The sequence below is a fragment of the Saccoglossus kowalevskii genome, chromosome 17 (assembly GCF_978046115.1).
Source record: "Saccoglossus kowalevskii chromosome 17, keSacKowa6.1, whole genome shotgun sequence".
In the NCBI taxonomy this organism is placed as follows: domain Eukaryota; kingdom Metazoa; phylum Hemichordata; class Enteropneusta; family Harrimaniidae; genus Saccoglossus; species Saccoglossus kowalevskii.
Window position 1 is genome coordinate 26,715,392 of NC_140657.1, and position 23,387 is coordinate 26,738,778.

Genomic DNA, 23,387 nt, shown 5'->3' on the forward strand with positions numbered 1-23,387 from the left:
ATAACCGTTAGAGGTATATAGAGAAAGTCACTTAGCACTGAAACACTAATCACATGAAATAAATACACATGTATAATCATCATGATACATTAAGCCAAACATAATATACCATGTTTGATCATGGTCAGTACAGTTCCATGGCCATAGAAGTTTTTTACTACGTACAGTTCAAGTTCTTGTCAACCATGGACATGGTTGTTCTGACCATGATTATAGTTGTCCTGACCATGGTTGTATGACAATGGCTGACAATAGTCATTTGATTTTTAACCATGTTTGACCATGGTCATTAGAATGGTCAACCATGGCACTTCATGGTTGACCGTCAATTATCATGGTCACCATGGTAAAACATGGTTGTACAATAGCCATTGCTTTGTCTTCAATTAAATAAGCCAAGCAATAAAGTTGGCAAAGGGTGGATTTCAAACCTACAATATCAACCACAGCAAGAGCTTATAGCAGCTGAGCTATGGCAAATAGATGCATAAGAAATGGAATTTCAATGTTTAATGGTATATGCATTGAATATCTATGAGCAAATGTGAAACATACTATAAGCCTTTTGTATTTATGTAAATTAACAATGCAGTTGCTTGCTGAATATTTACCGTATTTTTTTTTCTGTGCTCTCTGATAAAAAATATAGGTATATTTTCTTGAATACACATAATCAAGTTAGTTTTTCAAATATCTTTGCTTAAGTAATAGTTAAAAATTCATGCATGCTCTTCTGTCAAGCCGAGTCAACCACCACTGAAACTTTAATTATTTAACTCATTATGTTGTTTATTAATTTGTGTTGAATAATCATTTTATAGTTGTAGATGGTCAACATGTTGTTGCAAATCCTAATGAAGTGATCCCTAATGCAACTATTGTGAGTGTTCATGAGTTAGCAGAACGTGGCTGGCAGTTACATGATATATTAAATCATATAAGAGGGTTACAGATTCCAGAAGGATACCATCCTTTGCCATAGAAGCCCCACAGTAGGGAAACGATACTTGATACTCTACGCTCTATCATTGCCCAATTTGAGTATACACATATGGTGGAGCTTTACAAAAAAGAGGGACATGACTTTTCTAATTGGGCATACATTCCTGAAAAGGATCCAGATACAGGTAAATATTGTAGTTACAGCTTTTAAACAATTCGTTCTTATAGAATAAATTCACAGATTTTTGTGCATTGCATTGCAGAGCATTTTACCTTTACACCACCAGACTTTCTCGCCCAAATGTGATGCACTTTTTTTAGTCCCCGTTCAGACTTATAATTTGGTCTGCATCCGTGCGTTTGTCCGGAGTCATATCTCAGAATCCCTTGGACCGATTCCGTTCATTCTTTGCATGTACCTAGTACTTTATGTGGGACATATGCACATGTAGTGGTTTAGCGATTCGATTCAAAGATGGCCGACTGGCAGCCATCTTGTTTTTTGAAAATGTTGTATTTTGGACATGCTTTGTCAGTTTTCATTCAAATTTAGTACATAAATCATACATGTTAGGATATATGTCCCCGACTGTCTGTGAGGTCCTGAGTCTGTCCGTCTGTCTGTCATATTTCAGAATCCTGTGGACCAATTCTGTTCATTTTTTGCATGTGCCTAGTACCTTATGTGGTACATATGCACATGCAGTGGTTTAGCGATTCGATTCAAAATGGCCAAATGGCAGCCATCTTGTTTTTTTAAATGTTGTATTTTGGACATGCTCTGTCAGTTTTCATTCAAATTTTTCACATACATGTACTTTATACATGTTAGGATGCATGTCTATGACAATTTGTTTCAAAATCTGGTCAAGGATGGCTGATTGACAGCCATCTGACTTTTTGGCCTTACTGCTATATTTCCAAAATTTATGTACTATTTTCATTCATATTTGGCACATTCATCATACATATCAGTGTGTTTCATAATCAGATCAAAGATGGCCGAATAACGGCTGTTTTTATTTTTGGCCATATTACTACTACAAGAAACATGTGTTTTGATGTAAATAAACAATCTGTTGTATACGCCACTTGGAATTCAAGTTTCAAGGACACGCTCGCGACAACCCCTCCGCTTTAACATGACGAACACAAAGAGAACATTAAAAAATTTAACGGGGACTGTGTCATTTTCAATGACTTGTCTTATATTCTTTTATATTTCTGGAAATGAATCATTTTGGAGCCAACAGACACAATTTTAGTCAATTTTTTACTCAAAAAACAAACAAACAAGACTATTTGTGGTATACCACTAAGCTTTATGAATTAATGCAAATAGATTGTTACAATAACAATATATCTTTAATATTGACATATATACCATCTCTCAGGTGACTTCTTCCATGACAGAGAAGATCATGCTCATATTCTAAAAAGAATTGCTAGGTCTATTAGAGATTGTGGCCCAGAGGTTATAAATGTTAATGCATTTAAAGATGCCCTAGAAGATCCTAATACAGGTCTTACATATGCTGCATATAGTGGTAAAAGAAAGCAGTCAGTAGAAGATGCCGAACGCCTTCTTTCATATAATGTTGCTAATTTCATGGAGCAACATGGTTATCAAGAAGCAGGTCATTATATTAGGCTGGTAGCCCAATGGCATGAGGCCAGTGATGGAAGAGGCCTCCCCCAATTGCAGCGATGTCAATTCAATTACATTTTTTATAATTATTTATTGGATGACTTGATGCCATGGCATAATGAGTTGTATGACTTTTCAACTTTGGACATAAACAGGTAAATATTGTATAGTGACTTCCATGAACTATTTCAGGCAATTACTACTAAATGTTAAATTAATTGTACAATAGACTTCATGCTGAAGTTATCACCTGATACACCAGTAACTGTTGGCATGTTAAAGTGTGGTGGTTGTCGCACTATACATACATGTATGCAAGATATTGGTCTCATATGAACAAACTGAAACGTTACAAGCCTTAGCTAGATAATTTTGTGAGTGATTTGACAGTACTTAGTGCACATCACACCTAGGTTGAAACTTGTACTTGTGATTTCCTTTAGAAGAGCGACTACCACCCTTTAAAATGTTGATATCTTGTGTTTTATTATCATTACTAACTTTGAACAATTTCGGTTCACTGAGAAATGATGTCTGTCAGGACCAATTAACACACACATATAAATGAATGGAAATAAAACATAACCTCTGTTCCCCCTGAACATTTTTTTTGAAAGCATCCTTAAACAGTGACCACATTTTTATAAAATAAATGTTCTAGTACTATAAAGGGCCAATAGAATTCTTATTCATTAGTCACTGTCGGTCATTACATCCTCTTTCCCATTACACTTCACTTCCTGATCGTCTTGCTGAAAAATTGAGCCACTAGGACATGCAGCGTACCCTCAGGTCAAATTCTCAGGTCAAATGTCAGCAGCAGATTATGCAACACATATACCATTATTAATCAATAAATTAATTACCCAGTACCAACAAAGTGTAAACATGAGGGCTATCAGCCTTTAAGATGTATCCCATATAACCATTTTTCTCCAACTGCTGTTTGAAAATATACATATATACATACACTTGTGTTTACCAAACATACTAGTATACCATATTAAAAGTGATATTTCTCGCTAAACATTACAACTCTGAATGATATGCACTATTGTCATGTGATATTAACAGATAATATCTCACTGTTGCATTATGAATTGAATACATATTCTTTGCCCACAAATAGTGGATAGTATATAATTTCTTATTATAGATCACTGAATAGTGTCAGGGGATTGACAAGAGAGACGTTTATAGCACTAGTCACCAATATAGAGTCGCAGGAATTTAGAAGGCGACAAATTGTTAGCCAATCTCTAGAACCTGAACACCCAAGATCATCAACAACAGATGACGTGGAGTGCTTTTTTAGTTTAATCAGGCGAAAACTGGGTGATGCATTCACTCACCAAGAATTTACTTCATGTTGGCGATCTATGTGCAGGTATATAATCATTTTGAATTTATTGCTTATCAGTAAAAATTAAATGTGCATAAAACTGAAAAGATTGTCTCTTTATATGGCCAATACACTCATATGTATTAATTATATACAATTTAAAGTTAAAATTATAATGCAACACATAGTAACATACAATTAGTAATACACTTTTGTTTTCAAAAGGGCAAGCAACTAAACAAAGATTTTCCTTTATTATGACAGCGAATTCTGCAAACGAGCCAATCCCAGTATGCCATTTTATTATTGGACAGTTTCACAACGCTATAAAAATAATGCAGAATTGTCATTTGATGAAAAATTTGATGATCATCCACAACGGTTACATACTGTGAAGCATAGAACAAGGGAAGATGCATCTTTATTTGTTGCTGGAAGGGCAGTTTTACCAGAACGTAATACAACATCCATTTGTGCACGTTTCCACCACATTCAGCTTGGATTACCTTTGCCACTTGGAGTTAAAAATATCAGAGAACATAATTATAGTTTAAATTAATTCACTTTTAATACTGTACTTTTTCTATGAGTAGCATGAGCTTATGTAAATTATATACACTTTTGATAGAGCAAACAAAATAATTTTTTGGGGTTACAAATAGGACCAGTGATAGTGTATTTTATTTCGATATGTGAAAAATTCTGTCCAATACACATATTATTGACTCCAATGTGCGAAGCACACAATGGGAGTCTTTGCAGTTACCATAGTGTGTCTGTGTGTGTTTGTGTCTGTTCCATTGCTATCTCAAGAACCATGCATCAGTTCAGTGCATAGATGCTCTGGGCCAATGCGCAGACTTGATTAGGTTTTGGTAGAAACCCATGCATATTAATTAGCTAATTTGCATGATAATTAGCTAATTTTTAGCTGTTTCATGACTGTTCCACTGATATCTGAAGAACCACTCATTGGATTTTGATGAAATTTGGTACATAGATGCTCTGAACTTATGCGCAGATTTGATTAATTATTTAATTTGCATAATGTTTAGTAAATTTCCGGTTTTACCACTGGAGTTACCCTCCCCAAAACATATGCAAATTAGCTAAATCCAGTTATTTCCTTTGATCTCAGCAACCATTGAGCTGATTTCATTCATATTTGGTAGGATTACACCTTGACACGAGTAGATAAGCTACTGATAGTAATAACCACACCCTCCCCGCAAAATATGCAAATTAGGTCAATGCAGTTATTTGCTGCTATCTCTACCACCACCGTGTCGATTTTTTATTCATATTTGGTATAATTACACCTTGACACGAGTAGATGCATTTGACAATAATGACCACACCCTCCCAAAAATATGCAAATTAGATCAATGCAGTTATTTGCTGCTATCTCCACCACCATGGTGTCGATTTTATTCATATTTGGTATTACACCTTGGCACGAGTAGATGTGCTTTTGGCAATAATGACCACACCCTCCCAAAAATATGCAAATTAAAACAATGCAGTTATTTGAACTTTGATTTGACCCAGGTCCTGTAATATACTAAGACCTTAATTTAAGACAGATTTAAGAATGCAATTTCTTGAGCAAGTATACATGTATGACAAATAGTTTTGTTGCACTTAGTAGATTCTGAACATGGGTCAGTGGAAGTTTTTAGTTGACTGTTGTCAGTACAAAACTAGATTATGGGAAATCACTTCATGATGAGTTGTACCCACATAGAGTACATATTCATTCACCTGTTTGCAGATGTTCCTTGTACTACTTTATAATCAAATAACGGGGACTGTGACATTCATGTCTTGTTATTTAGGTCTCAACTGTGAATAATAACTATCTAATTTGCATAAATTAATATCTATTAATTTTTTTATTTATTTCATTAGTGTCTTTGTCAGTTAATTTTACATCGATTTATTGATGTTATTTGTATTTTTATAGAATATGTATTATAAGTGAAATTTTGTATATTTTGAAAGAATTTCGTTCATGTTTTGTGAGGTCCATGATTTGTTTTTTGTTGACCAAAATGACCAACTTGTGTTTTCTTGTCTTGTTTTTTGAAAATGTATTGTGGACATGTTTTTTTCTCTTCATATTATACATGTTAGAATTGTCCATGACAATTAGTTTCACAATTGGATGAAGGATGGTTGACTGTCTGTAACCTTGCTCTTTGACCATGCTTCTTTATTTCTATACATAAGCCTGGACAAATGAAATTCAGTTTGGATACAAACAATGCAGTATTATGTTGTTAGCCTGGACTTTTCTTTTAAATATAAATGTATTGCACTACATGTATAAGGCATATCAAGTCAAATTACAATTTTTTCATTTGTTAAATAGTTATTTGTAGTAATGTGTAAAATATTTATTTAAAGTGTAAATTGCAAGTACATGTGTATGTTTTAATTTGACAATAAATCGGCTCCAGAAATTATTCCATGATTTTATTTTTATTTTCCACCTTATATACGGCCCTACATTACGCAAATATGTGTCTCATAAAGACATAATTTGTCAACACGTATTTGTAAACATGGCTTCGGGAAACTTCGGAATTATGACGTCATTACTTTCTCATGTATGCATTTGTGTATTTCTATGCTAATCTGAGCCTCGTAGCACAGCACTGCCTCAGGCATTGGGAGTGGTGACGATATGCCGTGATGCCGCACTTCGACCGTGACGGTTGTTGTATCAGGTGCAGCCAACGAGCAAATTTGTCAAAACCATGACTAGTTATTTTTTATCATTATGTAAACTTGTTATAAACATTTTGGACCTCTATCAAAATTTGGAGGGGAGGGCTCAAGCTGTTCGTATCCCCCCTCCCACACTGGCATGAAAAAAATGCCCTCCCATCAACTACTGGTCCCCACTACCCCTTCCCCACATGTTACAGTCTCCACTTCCCCTGTCCCTATTGGTTCCAAGTTCCCATTTCCCCTCCCGCAAAAACAGGCAAATCTGTTGCCCGTTCCCCCACATGGAAGTTGTTTAAATTTCCTTCTCCCCACCATTGGTTTGTCCATCGACCTAAAAAACGAGCTCAATGGTTTGTCGAATTACCGTGCTCCCCATACACTTTTTAGACAAATTGTAAGAGAAATGCAAAGGGCGCCATCTGGAGGCAGTGAGACAAAATAGCCATGTTGCAATCGACAAGGCGAGGGGCGAACATTCAACATCTGGGGTGGCAGGAGTCACTTTTTTTCTCACAAATGAATGCAAAAACAAAACAAACAAAAAAGATAGAACAAATGTTATTTGACATGGTAAGCTCATTGCTATTTAAATTTGGAACGTGTTGAAAGAACACACACTGGTGTGAATTCAATTCGAGTGTCTGTACCTATGATCTGCAAGCAAGCTACCCACTTACTGGACCTCCAGTGACAAACCATTTCAAAATCCATCAAAACAGACGGCTATCTGATTGGTTGAACAGCCAGTTGACGACACTAAAATATTCACACATAGCACATGAGAAGTAACACAAGCATAAATTCTATTTATCTGCAACATTCAAACATACACAAAGTACAGTATTCCGAGTACAAAGATCATATGGATTGAAATCATTTGTGGGCGAAAATAATTTTGAATTGGTTTGTCACTGGTAAAGTATTATTGGTAACACTGCCTGAATTGCTGAAAATCATTTATTTTTTGTCATGACTGTACAGGGAATTATGAATACAAGATAAATCAACCAAATCACAGGATTAGTCATCAATAAAATATGTCTAGAGTTGCAGGTACAGGAGTATTTATGAACAAATTGGAAAAATATGCAATTTAGCTAATCATCCACTATAATATGGAATGAGATTACGTCAATGTACTTCCTTAGCAAATTTGGTCCAAATCAGTTTGTGAGATAATTTCAATTTAATGAAGGCTTGCATTGTACTTCACACACAGGAGCCAACAAGAGATGGACAAACAAGTTATAACTCATAATACAAACAAATCATTTTATTTTATTCTTTTCCATTCTAAATATAGTAAATTGGGTAAAAGATAATGTTATTTTGTAAAATATCCATTACTAGTGTAAAATCTGTATTAGAAGTCGCACCCATTCTTTTTGAATGATTTGGAACCAAAAATTCATATTTTGAATTTACATACATTTATCTTCAGTTAACGTTTATAATGCATCTAGGTTAGAGCAGTAAGTGGATGGGTGTTTACACATCCACATCTCATCTTATTACATTAATAAGGTATAAATCCTCAAGAATACCACAATTAATTATAACACTATTGACTATCTTGCAGAGTTCAGTAGAAGCAAATCAAATTCCCTGTAATACAAGAATATTTGTTCACAATAACAATAGCACATATTCTTACGTGCTTAACATTTTTGACAAAGTAGATCTATGGTCCTATTACAGTAATTTCTCTATTAGTAGCACATGTGCTTACATTTTTGACAAATTAGATCCTATTACAGTAATTCCTCTACTAGTAGAACATGTGCTTACATTTTTGACAGTAGATCTATGGTTCGATTACAGTAATTCCTCTATTAGTAGCACATGTTCTAACATTTTTGTCAACGTAGATCCATGGTCCTATCACAGTAATTCCTCTATTAGTAGCACATGTGCTTACATTTTTGACAATGTAGATCTATGGTCCTATTACAGTAATTCCTCTATTAGTAGCACATGTGCTTACATTTTTGACAAAGTAGGTCTATGGTAAGATTGCAGTATTTCCTTTTTGAACATGTACTTGAATAAATGCACCACTAATATGATGTGGCATACAAAAAAGAAATTACAAAGTAGTTTGCTGATGTTGCAACGTTCCCTGTAGTATTTCACAAGTAACTTGTCTGCGAAACGTGGATACATCAGCCTATGAAACATTTGGTGATTAGTGGTAACATAAGATGATGTAACGTACCGACATAGTTAACTAATGCACTTCTTAATTATACTACGAAACAATGAGGATTATATATTATATACATTGTAATTGCAATACAGCAAATGCTAACTTTGTTACTTTATGGGGAGTGCAAAAATACTCCCATCAATAAAATATTTCAAAGATCCACAAGCCAATATTGTTAATTTGTTGTAATTTTATATAAAAATACAGAAAATGTACAGCTTAGTCATCATTAAGAGAGAAATGGGCACTCTAGGAATGCAGTAAAAAGTGTAACACAGAGCATATATTTTTAACAGAAAATTTATGGCCACAAAATCAACAGCTTTATCGTAACTATAATGTGGTGAAAATAGTTTATTGGAAAAGGTTAGGGAATCAAAAATGAAACTGGCTGATGATGGCATGGGAACTTGTTTATTCAGCTATTTTTGGCAAAATTCAGTAAAAGGTTCAGGAAATTACATCTATATTGGGCGAATTATCCACAATGGTAAATACCGTTAGTTATGCAGATTACATCAATAAACACCTATCAAATTTGGACCAAATATGATGCGATCATGAAGTTCACAATCCCAATTTTGGAAAAATATGCATTTTAGCGAATTTACATTTGTCATAGTAGAAATTATATTGCAACAGAGTTATTGTTGAATATTTTTGATTGAGTGAAAATTCTGCTGGGTGTAATGCTGCTACACAAAATGGATCAGATGGAATGCTCTGCTTTATCAATTACATATGTCCAGAATAAATTAGCCAATCAAACTACAAATTACCCTCACCCTTGTATTATTCATTAATAAACTGAATACCGTGATTTTAAGGACTATAAACTCAGTTATTTAACTGTTATTAATGGTGCATTCTTGGAGATCTGTCTGGCAAATAAACAAACAAAAATACCACAATCATAACCATTGGCTTGCTGGGGGACACATTCTTGGTCTTTACACTCAACAATCCATTTGTCAGAGTGCTTGCTGCTCATGTAGGTCCTAGGTAAATAACAAATATTTCAGTTTTAAATATTGCGGACTTTTGAATATCATTTGAACCATACTTTATATTCAGTGCTATGGTTATATTTGTTGAATCTGGTGTCCAAGATATCACTGACTTCAAAAAAACCATCTGCAAGATTTTCTGTGGAGTGTTCTTCCTCTTCACTTTCTGTACTGTCTTCCATTGCAAGTTCCTCAAACACACTGCGATCTGTGTGAAAAGACCCTTTGCAGATTTCTTGCAGACTAACTTTCTTCAGAAAACTTTTACCATTTAATATCGCTGTTACTTTAACTGGTGTCAATATAGTTACAATGTGACTATCAGCTTACTTTGTTATATAATCTCCCTCTGAACTTCACATTTTTTTGGGAATTAGCACTCTTTACATCTTTTCCGTTTTCTTGCAAGAGAATGACTTTAACCAGCTCTTTTCTTCTCTTCAATACAATGAGGGCATCACAAAAAAATGAAATGTCATGGCTGGCATCTTTTTTTTCAAACCCTTTCAAAAATCTGGATGTAAAGTGACGTTTTCCTCTTTCCCTAGAGATGTATTCTCGTGGTAACACCAACTGCATTGCTGTCTCTATGTGAATAGATGTTAACTCATCCTTAACTTTAAGAGTAATATAACACTGGTTAATCTTGTTTTCTCTTCTCACTGTTTTATTCAGAGGGTCATCACTATAACCGATACTTTCATCCAACTCATCATCTTCTGCATCAGTCTCAGTATAGGTATCAGTATCATCAACTGCAGTGCCTAGATCTTTACCAACTTCAATCTGCATTCCTTCATCGTCATCACCATCATGAATGTCCCTTTCAATATTTGACAGTACATCCATTGGCGGTACTATAACATTAGAGAAACAGTGACAGTGGCTTTTCTTTGTTAATTCATCACAAACAATCAACATACCAGAAGGGAAACACGATTTTGGTTTTTCATCCCAACATTTTGATTTCTTCAACACTGCTCTGAACTGTTCTGGTAAAAGCTTTCTCATTAACACCTTGGCTTCTTCAACTCCTTCATAATAAATATTCTGTTGCCTTTGACGAAATATAGAAAAAGTTTCAGGATACTTGTATTCAGATGTAGCCACATGGTTTTCAAACGTGTAATTCTTTTTCTTTCTGTGTGATGTTGCTGCTATTTTGACTCCACTCAGTGATAGACGTTCTTCCACCCCTTTATTAAATTGAACTTTAGACACTTTGGATAGCATACTCTTAAAAGTCGGCTGAGCATTTAATGACTGCAGTTGTGTGGTTTTTCCCTGAAGCTCTGATATTATCCTCTCAGTAGAAGCTGTTCCTGATCTATTGGAGAGCACCAATGCGAGCCTAGACTCTTGAAGTGACGGAACATGGCTAACATGTGCAAGCTTCCTGCTGAATATAGTAATTCTGCATTGTTATAAGCAGCTGGAGTGATATAGTGGCCACACTTTGTTTTATCATCTTTAGCACCTTTCTTTGCATTAAGTTTGAGGTTGCTGGTTGATGTTACATACATACGCCAATATCGAAGAATTGTAATCCCAATTGAAAGGCTTTTTTGGATATCTTCTGGGGATCCAAAGTTGATATCACGAAATGGTTGAATAAGATGGGTAATTGCCGTAATGTAAAGCTGTGTGCCTTCAGAGCCAGGAACATATCTTGCTAGAAGATCTATGATGTTTTGAGTGAATACTCTGTGTGAAGCATCTGGATTTTGATCAAAAAAATTGACCAGTTTAAGATCACTACTTTTTATTGATACTACCACTGATTCTGATTGGCATGCACTTCTGAGTTCCTGAAGATGGTTACCATTTGCTACAATGTGTGTACCATAGCTAGGTTTGCATAATGTTAGGTCCAAAGTGTCATAGAGAAGGTTGCGAAGGAACGTTCTTTGAGCATGATTCCAGTCAATATATGCAATCAATGGCAAGCTACAAATATATGGGGCAGCATACTTCTCATGATCTACACCAAGGTTGAGAGATGTCATATCTGCAGCCACTTGAACATTAATCTTGTTGGTGTCATAACAGCTCTACTAGCCGCAAGAGAAAATGCAGCTGAATCTGTTGACACCCCCATCATCATAAGAAGAGATGTACGCAAGGTCTTATCAGAATTGTGGAATGAGACTTGAATCAAATACTCCCAGATGTTAAGTAAATGAATGCTTTTATATCCAGAGTTCGGCACTGGCCAAATGGCATGAACTAACTTGGTTTTACCAAACTCAGTCAAGGCTGTGAAGTTATGAATGGATGTACTTTTGTACTACATAAAGAGCTTAATCTCATTGAATAATATTCTTGGTACATTTTCTACATCAACTATTTTGCAGAAAAACTTTTGTACACACCTTTCTGTTTATCTTGTCTTGGGATGGTAAACATGGTTTTTTTCCCAAGTTTTGATATCTGGATCAAAGCTTATACCAACTAACTCCAATTCACCACTTCCATTTCTATAATGTTCTATATATCTTTGGGTTCGAGCCTCATCGCTTGATGCACAGACTGGTCTTCTTCCATATTCTGTAATGGCTCGATATTAAACCCTGCAAAAATTGTTTATTTTAAATATAAATATGTATTGAAAAGTTATTAACTTAATTTCAAACAGAAAATCACAAACATGATTACAAAATAAAAGATTAAGTTTGGTGGTTGACAGTCTATTGTGCCCAATGAATCTCTATAAATAGTTTGAAAGAAAAATAAGCAACGAGCTAACCTGGTGTAATCTTGCTCACTAGATTGGTGTGTGCTGTGGTACTGCATGGGAAGCCCAATATATTTTGGAATAAACCATAGTTTCTTTTCCCAAGTCTGTTGTTGAATAGGCCACTGATGTCCTTTATCTTCTGAGAATATTTAGTATTGTTCTTAGCTTTTAGTTTACTGATTAGATTTGTCATTATCTCCAACTGAACTGAACCATTCTTTGGGAAATCTTCTTTTGAGAGTTGTAAGATATTTGCAGCCAGTTTCTTCTGGTCATCAAGTTCACACGTCTTTAGCAAGACATCTAGCCATTGCTGTTTTCTATTTCTCAGCAGAAGACTCAAGCTTTCAGTTTTCTTCACAAGGGATTTCACTGCTCTCTTCTGAGTTCCAAATGCTTTCAAAGATTCATCCTTGTTTGCATAGGAATGGCGGAACCCATTGTTTCCTAAGCGACTTCCCACAACATACATTGCATTCCCAATGTTTTTTAATGAGACCCTTTAATCGCGGCAAATGGGAAAAACAAGAACTACATGAAAATGGATGAGGACCTCGTTTTGATGCAAACCCTTCACAAGGTGGAATCACTCTCTTGATAGCACCATTAATGTGTATGTGTTCTCCATTGCGTATGGTTTTGTTTAGTTCAGTATAGATGCATCTTGCTTTTCCCTCAACTTTATAAGACAGATCAGCAGCTTCCACTGGATGATTGACCTTCCCCTTATGGTATGAAGAACATCCATCATGGCATTTTAGTGATGTTTCTTTTGACATGTCCTTGAATAAGCTTTTTGGGGTAATTCGCAAAATTAATTCGTCATTCTTAAATTCTTGTACGACCCCTGGATCCAGGGGTCTTTACTAGGTTAAAGACTTTTGGTTGCAGTTGGACTTGAAATAATCAGTCACTTGTTTCTGTGAATGTTGTTGTCTAGTACTATCTTCACTGCCAAGTAATTTAATGGACTTTTGATGATGGTCAGATACTGAATGTTGATATATGTTCCTAACACCAGCAAATTCTAAACCCTCATTACTGAAAGATGGTTGGAGTATTCTACATAGAAGGCATTTGTATGATAATGGTTTGGTTACTATAAACTGAGATATGACATCACCCTCACAGGTTTCCACATTACACATTTGTGAGCCAGTTTTTGTTATTACAACAGGAGTAAAACAAGCCAAAGAAAATGATCTTCAGTGTTCTCCTCAGACTCTAAGCCAAGCACCGCGGCTAATTTACATAACAATACATCTTGTTTGCATAATTTTGTTTGCATAATAATTAGTTTCCCCAACAAACATTATAACTGAAATAAAGAAGAGATACATATCTCATATATTTTTTATCATTTACATTCATTGTGTTTTATGTGTGCATCAAGCCAAATAAAGTTTGAAATAGAACAGGAAAGAAATGGAAATACTTATAGCCAGTCAGTAAATATATTGTTTATCCGTGGAGGTAACATCATTATTTTGTGTACAAGTACAGTCAGTTTTAGTGCCAATGTTACTGTCAGTTCATACGACGGGGGGGGGGGGGGTCGAATTTGTTTGTTAAATTTGTAAAATCTGTATGAAGAAATTAATAAATCAATAATGACATTTTTTTTCTACAACGGCATTTCAAAACTAAAGTCAGCGATTTTTCATTGATCTATCTATTATTTGTGTAACGCTATGGTCACCGTAACATTGTCAGCTGACGGCATTGCGTTGAACGGGTATTCACCGCTGCTGTTGCGATCATCGGTCCCTGACTTTTTTGTTTAAAAATACACAAACTTAGAACGTTTGCTTAATTAAAACCATTCATTGATGATTAACTTAGAAATTACATCAAAATCGCCAACGAAATGTTGTTTTTAAACATCGCGGAAAAACATGCACTCTGCGCCGCCATCTTTGTTACCTCAATCAAAATCTCCGTTGTAACCCAGCATGCATCGGTTTGATGTCACTACATGCGTTACGTCGACTTTGGGTGGCGTTCCTCGGTAATGACGCACTATGAATGAGGTATTTCTAGAGGTCACGGTTCGTTTTTTCCTCGTCCATCTCGTCTGCAGTTGAATAATTTTTACTTCGATTTATTTACAGTTTTTTTTTTCGATGCGACTTAATTTCACATGTTTTTTTAATTCTTGGTAATTAGTGTCACTGGCGATGAAGTAGTAAAAACGCAATTAATCGCAGTGCAGCAACTCGGGATAGACCATCCCGACGCAATGGGCAAATTATTACTACCCTAGTATTTTGGGTTTGCCAGCTCCGCACCCTTGATAGACTTGGTAACTTCTTGTAGACTTCCGTTTTTATCACTGTTTTTGTAAGGCTAACTATGTACAAAGGCAGGATTACCTTTCGATCAATACATGTCATTGTTTTAAAGATGTGCTAGACGAGGCTGACACTTGTGAATAAGCATCGCAGGCAGGATTTCAAGGATCGCGGGCGAAACAAAAGCAACGCGGCTGTTTGTCTAAGCGATGCGGGCCCGCAGTGCTTGAAAGGCCTGGGGAGAACACTGCTCTTGCATAGAATGGCACAGTTCCAGAGTGCATGGCAGGCTTCGTAAGCTTCTTTTCTGCATCAATTGGATTTGGTACAGCGGCATTAAGGAAATCCAAGAAGCATTTATATCTGTCCTCAAATACTTTTATCGTGAAATTTTCTGGGCATTTGTAAAACTTCTCTGCAAAATACAGGTTGGAATTAAATCTTGCTCCTTCCTGGTCCTTCCTTTTTCTGTACTTTACATTCTTTTCCTTCATCTTTAGGTACTCCACATTGACACAGTATTCTACGGTGAGTCATCATTACAGCCAGCCATTACAGTCATTGTGTCTTCTCCATCACTAGGACGATTGTCAGCCATTACAGTCATTGTGTTTTCTCCATCACAAGGACCACTATCAGCCATTACAGTCATTGTGTCTTCTCTATCATCAGGACGATTGTTAGCCATTACAGTCATTGTGTCTTCTCTATCATCAGGACGATTGTTAGCCATTACAGTCATTGTGTCTTCTCTATCACCAGGACGATTGTTAGCCATTACAGTCATTGTGTCTTCTCTATCACCAGGACGATTGTTAGCCATTACAGTCATTGTGTCTTCTCTATCACCAGGACCATTGTCAGCCATTACAGTCATTGTGTCTTCTCTATCACCAGGACGATTGTCAGCCATTACAGTCATTGTGTCTTCTCTATCACCAGGACGATTGTTAGCCATTACAGTCATTGTGTCTTCTCTATCACCAGGACGATTGTTAGCCATTACAGGCATTGTGTCTTCTCTATCACCAGGACGATTGTTAGCCATTACAGTCATTGTGTCTTCTCTATCACCAGGACGATTGTTAGCCTTTACATTCATTGTGTCTTCTCTATCACCAGGACGATTGTTAGCCATTACAGTCATTGTGTCTTCTCTATCACCAGGACGATTGTTAGCCATTGCAGTCATTGTGTCTTCTCTATCATCAGGACGATTGTTAGCCATTACAGTCATTGTGTCTTCTCTATCACCAGGACCATTGTCAGCCATTACAGTCATTGTGTCTTCTTCATCACCAGGACGATTGTCAGCCATTACAGTCATTGTGTCTTCTCTATCACCAGGACGATTGTTAGCCATTACAGTCATTGTGTCTTCTCTATCACCAGGACCATTGTCAGCCATTACAGTCATTGTGTCTTCTTCATCACCAGGACGATTGTTAGCCATTACAGTCATTGTGTCTTCTCTATCACCAGGACGATTGCCAGCCATTACACTCTCAGTGTCTTTTCTATCACCAGGAATATTGCCACCCATAACAGTTGCCGTGTCGTTCACATTACCAGAGAATTTGTCCACCAATATGGCCTCTATATCTTTTGATTATTATTTCTGCTGTTGAATACTTTAAGATTCAAAACGTTTCCCCTTCTTATACGACATGAAGCATAATCACCACGACCAAGAATGTGCCGAGTCAACAAATTACAGAAGAGATCCTTTTTGAATGATCTCCCTGTAAAATTTATAAATTATTCATATATTTGTTGTGTTTTCACATGGTAGTTGGAGCTCTCCACGAAATGTTTCTTCATCCAAATGCTTAATTCAGGTATAGCTGTAAATAAAATGTTGAAAAAATATATACCATATTTGCACTTACTTTGTCTATGGCCAAAATAATTCATAATTTAACATTACGATAGATAATGAATACAATTTTAGTATTTGGTGCACTTATTTGAAAATGAACAGTCATGGTATTAAGAGATGCTTTTCCAAAAAAATATAACATGATGGGTATAAATTATAATCTGTGTCCAGTTAAGTCTATATATCAAATTAGAACCAGACTTACTATCTTCCTATCTTAAAGTGTAACTGAATTGGGCCAATTGACTTTTTTGTGTGCAAAAAATATTTATAAACAACATTATGAAAAAAAATCAAGTGAAAATGGTATATAAATTGGGTAAACAGTCAATGATATTACAAAACCGGGCCACGCCCCCCTCTCCCGTCACCTTCGAGTTTTTTCGGCATTACGAGTGTTGCCGAAATGGCGCCACCAACGGGACCATAGAGCAGGAGATTGCTGGCAGACAAGATTGTTAACCATTTTCCATATGCAAGCGTTTAGTAAACCAGCATACAGTACAGTTCTCGCGAAAGCTTTGGCCTTTGTGGCATCATTGTCGCCTACGCATGGCTTCATTGTCGCCCCAGCATCGCATCATTGTGGCATCAGCTTCGCGTCATTGAAAATTGAAGCTGTGCTCGCCTCGCTTATTTTGTGGCATCATCGTGGCCTCAGGTTCGCAGTCTCATGGCATCAACTTCAAAGTATTGTGACATTAGTATGACCTCATTATTTTCACACAGTAAAGGAAAACACATGTAAAGAAGTTCGATATATAATCGATTTGAAATTCAGGGCGGTAAGGGGAATACAATAATAAAATAAAATAATCAAGAGTAAAATGACATTTTACTAAAAAGATATCTTGTTGAATTATTTTAGTGTTGCGAGTTTTGGGCACCAACAACTTTGTGAAGTAAATTACAATCGGCAAGGTGACGAGTGTCGTATTGGCTGCAAGGAAAATTGTGATAAATTTAAATCACACGATGCAATCGTCGTTCGGATACAACAAAATTTGCTATATACGAAATGAAACTGTTCTTGTTATAAAATTACCTTTTTTTCACTCATTTCATTTGCTGGTAAAAGAACCGATCCCATGCCCGGACTATTAATACATGCAAAACCCACGTACGCTGCCTGGTGCGTCGGCGTTGTCGCCAGTCATCTTGATACAAAGTTCCAAAACAAGTGCGTACATTCCCACCTATGATTGGATGGTTGTGATGGCGTCGGTCTTTGATAAAATTTGACATCCAATTTTCAAAATTAAGTCACGATCAGCATGGACGTATTTGGTGACCAGCCGATGAACAATTTGAAAATTATGATTCACACGGAAGTCCTTGGATACTGAAAATCGTCGACCCCAGCCTAGTCTGGTTTATCTTATTTCCCAACTCACAAAACTGAGTTGTATCTCAGCCCTGTTTTTTTTTCTTTTTTTGAACTGAGGTCAAATCCCATCCGTTTGTCAAAACATGGAGCTCCATGGTCAAAATATGCCGATGTTTTTTCAGTGAATAATTGTGAAGCCTGTCACAGCCCAAAAAACTTAGTGAATCGACGCCGGAGATTGGATGGTACGACGACCCTTCAATTTGCATCAAATATGCTATGTTACAACACCATTGATTGGATGAGAGTCACCTGATCAGGGCACGACCTGGGTTACAGAACCATATTTGTCCGTATTATCGACAGAACTTTGCGAGAGAACCACACCCACATTTTCATCCATTTTTAGCGCGGAAGTTGCCAACAAATGTCGAAAAACTCATGAATTTTATGGATTCAAATAAAATAAAGCTAGCGATTGGCAAGACTGGTTAATAATATATCCCCCGATGCTCTTCGATTTTTTTTTATTTCAAGGTGAGAAATGGATAGTTGAAGTTCCATCGATTTCAAGGCGTCTATTCCACTGCAATAACTCTACGCACTGTTGTAGTTTCGAGAGGTAAAAAATATATAATAAATAGTACTTGTTTCATTATTTGGGTTTACAGCAAATTACGGAACATGATCCCAGTGAATTGCTATAAATAAATGCTGATTGTGTTGAATGGCGGACGTCGGGACCGTTTGGAGAAACCAACGGGGATTGATATTCCAAACAAATTATTGGGACACGGTCGGTGGACCTTTCAAACAAATGAAATTATTAACGAAAGACGAGATTTTTCTAGATATATACGAACATATATATACCAAATATATGCAAAATTGACAAATACACAAAGACGTGTAATATTATGCTTTTATGGTCCTTCGGTTTGTCAGTGGACCAAAGCCGTCAAGAACACCAGGAAATATTGGAATGGACCTTCTCCTCATAACGTTATCTGCAGTGCCCGAATCATTTATCAGTACGTATCATTTACGCCCGAATCATTTATCAGTACAATTTCATTTGTTTCGATCTTGCAGTTGTAGGTATTCGCGTCCTACCGGACGCACACAAATTTACATTTTAGAGTGCAGATTTTCTAACATTATTGATACATTGTTCAGGTGGAGTTTAATAAAAATAACAACGTCCTAGAGCATCTTTGTACTTAGTTTCATTGAAATGGAATTAGTACTTTAGATATCAGTGTGATAGCTTAGAATTGGTTAATTATGCAAATTAGATAATTAAAATGTACAGATTTTAACCAACAATTAATCAGGTCTATTGTCCTATAGCATCCATGTACAAAGTTTCATTGAAATGTGATGATTAGTACTTGAGATATCAGTGTGAAAAATGAAAAATAATTATGCCCATTTATTTACCCTGAAACTAATCAGGTCTCTGCAGTCATTGGGTATCTATGTACCAAGTTTTATTGAAATGTAATGCTTACTACTTGAAATATCAAAAGCTGAAAATTAATTAATTATGCAAATTAGGTAATTAATATGTACTGATATTACCCTAAAAACTATCAGGTCTGTGCAGTGTCCTGTGACATCTATGTACGAAATTTCATTGAAATCTGATGATTAGTACTTGAGGTATCAGTATTGACTAATCGTTATGCAAATTAGGTAATTAATATGCACATATTTTTTACCAAAAAACTAATCTTCGCATAAGTTCAGAGCATCTATGTACCAAGTTTCATCAAAATCCAATGAGTGGGTTGTTTAGATGTCAGTGGAACAGCTAAAATTAGCTAATTATCAAGCAAATTAGATAATTAATATGCACGGATTTTTACCAAAAACTAATCAAATCTGCGCATAAGTTCCGAGCATCTATGTAGCAAGTTTCATCAAAATCCAATGTGTGGTTCTTTATATATCAGTGGAACAGTCATGGAACAGCTAAAAATTAGCTAATTATCCTGCAAATTAGGTAATTAATATGCATGGACAAACTAACTGCAAAGACTCCTATTGTGTGCTTCGCACATGGGAGTCAAAAAGTTCAAACAGTGATTGATAATTTCTCAGAAAAAGTCAAATTACAACAAAATAATTCTCAGAGATACATGCACGTACAGACACTCAAAACAGATTACATAAAACAAGCTTAATTTCAGAGGGGTTCTCATTCGCAGAATAGCAGTTTGAAAGTATTCGCCAATAACAAGTTATACCTCACCTCTGCTGGCGATCTCCGTTGAAATGGATTGGTGGTCTGCCTAGAATGATTTAACTGTCCAAACTCATCATTTGAAGCAGTGTGTAGTCTTTGTCCAAGGTGGTGTATATGAGCACTTGAATAAACAGGCTCTTCACGATACCTTGATGGATATTGTGACATGACTATGTTTTGATTCTCTCTCAACTACCGAAATAATAATAAAGTCAGTGAGTGAATCAGATGTTCACCATCCATTTTCTGGTTATTTTTGTAAATGTTTCAATATTTTAGTGGAATTTTATGAATGTGGCAAATAGTTTGAATAGGTGATTTAGGTAAGGTAGGATAAGCTGAAAATGTAAAGTTGATACTACAGACAATCAGTAATATAAACAGCACTGTTGGCCAACAGCGGAGCTAATAAAGCTATTTTTCACCTCTGCTGGTGATCTCCGTTGAAGTGGATTAGTGGTCTGCCTAGAATGATTTAACTGTCCAAACCCATCATTTGAAGTGTTACCAGTGTGTGGTCTTTGTCCAAGGTGGTGTATATGAGCACTTGAATAAACAGGCTCTTCACGATACCTTGATGGATACTGTGACATGACTATGTTTTGATTCTCTCTCAACTACAGAAATAATTATAATAAAGTCAGTGAGTGAATCAGATGATCATCATCCATTTGCAGCTTATTTTTGGGCAGGGCTCCAGAAGGAGTACCTACACTTTATGCACATTTTTTTTTAATTATACTAATTTATTCATGACGCAGCAGTTTCTGTGCTCATGAATATTCATTAATTTGTGGGTCAATACATTTTAAAAGGGGCGATATATTATTTTTGGGGGAAGAGTTAGAAAGGGGGATCAGTAATCCTTTGGGGTCAATACAAAAGAAGGGAACCATTTGGAGTGCAGCCATGCTCCCCGTGTCTGTTGTTGCATGTTACCTACAGCTGTCAACTGTTCGTTCTTCGACGACTTCGACTGGCTTCCATGTGGGGTAGTATTCTTGTGTTCTGTTTTTCTGACTTGAGTTTCATGTCTTTTGTAGGAGTGTCCAATCCGTGATTCGAACTTTGAGTTTCCAGCGCACTGTCTTGTCCACTGTACCACGAGTGTCTTCACACAAGAAATAGGATTTAAGTCCTATTCATAGGAGCACTGTCTTCACTAGCATTCAAAAATCTAACTAAACATACTGGATTCGAACCAGCAATTGCTCACATTGCTGACATAGTACAAATCAACTGAGCTATGTGGGTAGTCATGCAAATTGAATAATTTGTTGTCATATTTAGCTTTATTGCCAAATAACGTTTGCAAAAAAAAGATGGGCAGGCATGGGAATTGAACCCGGGTCCTCCTGATCACTGTGTAGACAACTGAATCACAAGACCACAATTGATTGACTGGATGTGTTTGCATTTGATAAGACTATATAGTGTGTATATATATAGAAATACAACATATTTCTATTATTGAGTTACAATTGTCCAAAAAATTGCCAATTTTGTGTTTTTACTTGTGTAAACTATATGCATGCCATAACCCGTTAGTGTACATCTTGCCAATTGGGTGTTTGCCATTTGCGTTGCCCATACCTGACCCAACCCTAACTCTAATGCCAAGACATGTTACTGTCAATAATTCCATTGCCCATACCTGACCCGACCCTAACCCTAATGCCAAGACACGTTCCTGTTTATAATTGCTCAATAATAATACTCTGTTGTGCACTGTCTGCGGGTAAGTTGCATTGATGTCAACTGATTAAACAAGTGGCGTTTAAGTAATTTCCACTATTAACAAGTTGTTAAATTGAGAGAATAAATGTGCGGACAAATATTTTAGACTTATTTTGGTGTAGACAGCTCTCGTTTAATTATTTTACACCATTACAAGTTGTTAAATTGGGAGAATAAATGTGCGGACAAATATTTTAGACTTATTTTGATGTAGACAGCTCTCGTTTAATTATTTTACACCATTACAAGTTGTTAAATTGAAAGAATAAATGTATGGACTAATATTTGAGACTTATTTTGGTGTAAACAACTCGCGTTTGATTAATTCCCACAATTACATGTTGTTAAATTGAGAGACTAAATGTGTGGACAAATATTTTAGACTTATTTTGGTTTAGAAAAGTCGCATTTAATTTACTTCCACAAATTACAAATTGTTAAAGTGGGAGAATAAATGTGTGGACAAGTATTTGAAACTTATTTTGGTGTAGACAACTCTCATTTGATTAATTCCAACAATTACAAGTTCTTAAATTGGACAAATATTGACCATTATATTTATGAGTAAATACCTGTTGTTTTTCATTAATTTCCACCTCTACAAGGTTGTTAAATTTAGAGAATAAATGTGTCGACAAATATTTGATACTTATTTAGGTGTAAGAACTCGTGTTTGACCAACTTCTACTATTGAAAGTTGTTAAAATAATGAAATAAATATACTGGTATCATTGGATATTTGATTTAATTGTGAAACTTTCCAACAAAATGTTAACTGCTGGCTTCGAACCCTCAATCAACAATTCCGCAGACACAGTATAAATTCTACAACACCACAGAAGATATTCGTCTGTTGCCTGAGTTGTTTTCGTAATATAGGAAACGCGGCCATCGACACTTTAACAAAACTTACCTTGACTTGGGTCTTGTTTATCTCTTGTCACAATCAGGAAACTGTTGAACAAATTGCGCGTCGTCCAGTTTAAGACGCAAGTTATTTTATTATTTATTCTTTCACAATATAAACAAACAAATACAAACTCACCCGTGGTGGATCTATGGTGTAAGTGGGATGGATTAGTAACAAAAATGTGTGTATTAAAAATGCTATCCCCGGTCGTCGAACAGTTTATGTTAGTGAGTTATTATGGCGCGACGCGGGAAAAATTAGATTTACTCCTCGTAAATATATTGCAAAAATATTCAATGAAAGTAAAAAAAACAAGTACAAACTCACCTGTGGGTGGATCGATGATGTAAGGCAGACGAATTAGTAACAAAAATGGCGAT

General features: G+C 35.9%; 1 protein-coding gene across 1 annotated transcript; it reads left to right on the plus strand.

Moving 5' to 3' along the window:
• Window positions 1-1,051: 1,051 nt before the first annotated feature.
• On the plus strand, window positions 1,052-4,612 carry LOC146732793 (uncharacterized). The gene is made up of 4 exons (XM_085491960.1): window positions 1,052-1,127; window positions 2,337-2,745; window positions 3,747-3,977; window positions 4,197-4,612. The coding sequence occupies exons 1-4, from the start codon at window positions 1,052-1,054 to the stop codon at window positions 4,489-4,491; spliced, it is 1,011 nt and encodes a 336-aa protein (XP_085348086.1). The 3' UTR covers window positions 4,492-4,612.
• The last annotated feature ends 18,775 nt before the right edge of the window (window positions 4,613-23,387 follow it).

Excerpts from the sequence above, each read along its gene's own strand:
- LOC146732793 (XM_085491960.1), top strand. The coding sequence starts at position 1,052 with ATGGTGGAGCTTTACAAAAAAGAGGGACATGACTTTTCTAATTGGGCA. Across the intron at positions 1,128-2,336 it reads TGAAAAGGATCCAGATACAG|GTGACTTCTTCCATGACAGA; the intron begins GTAAATATTGTA and ends ACCATCTCTCAG. Across the intron at positions 2,746-3,746 it reads TCAACTTTGGACATAAACAG|ATCACTGAATAGTGTCAGGG; the intron begins GTAAATATTGTA and ends TTCTTATTATAG.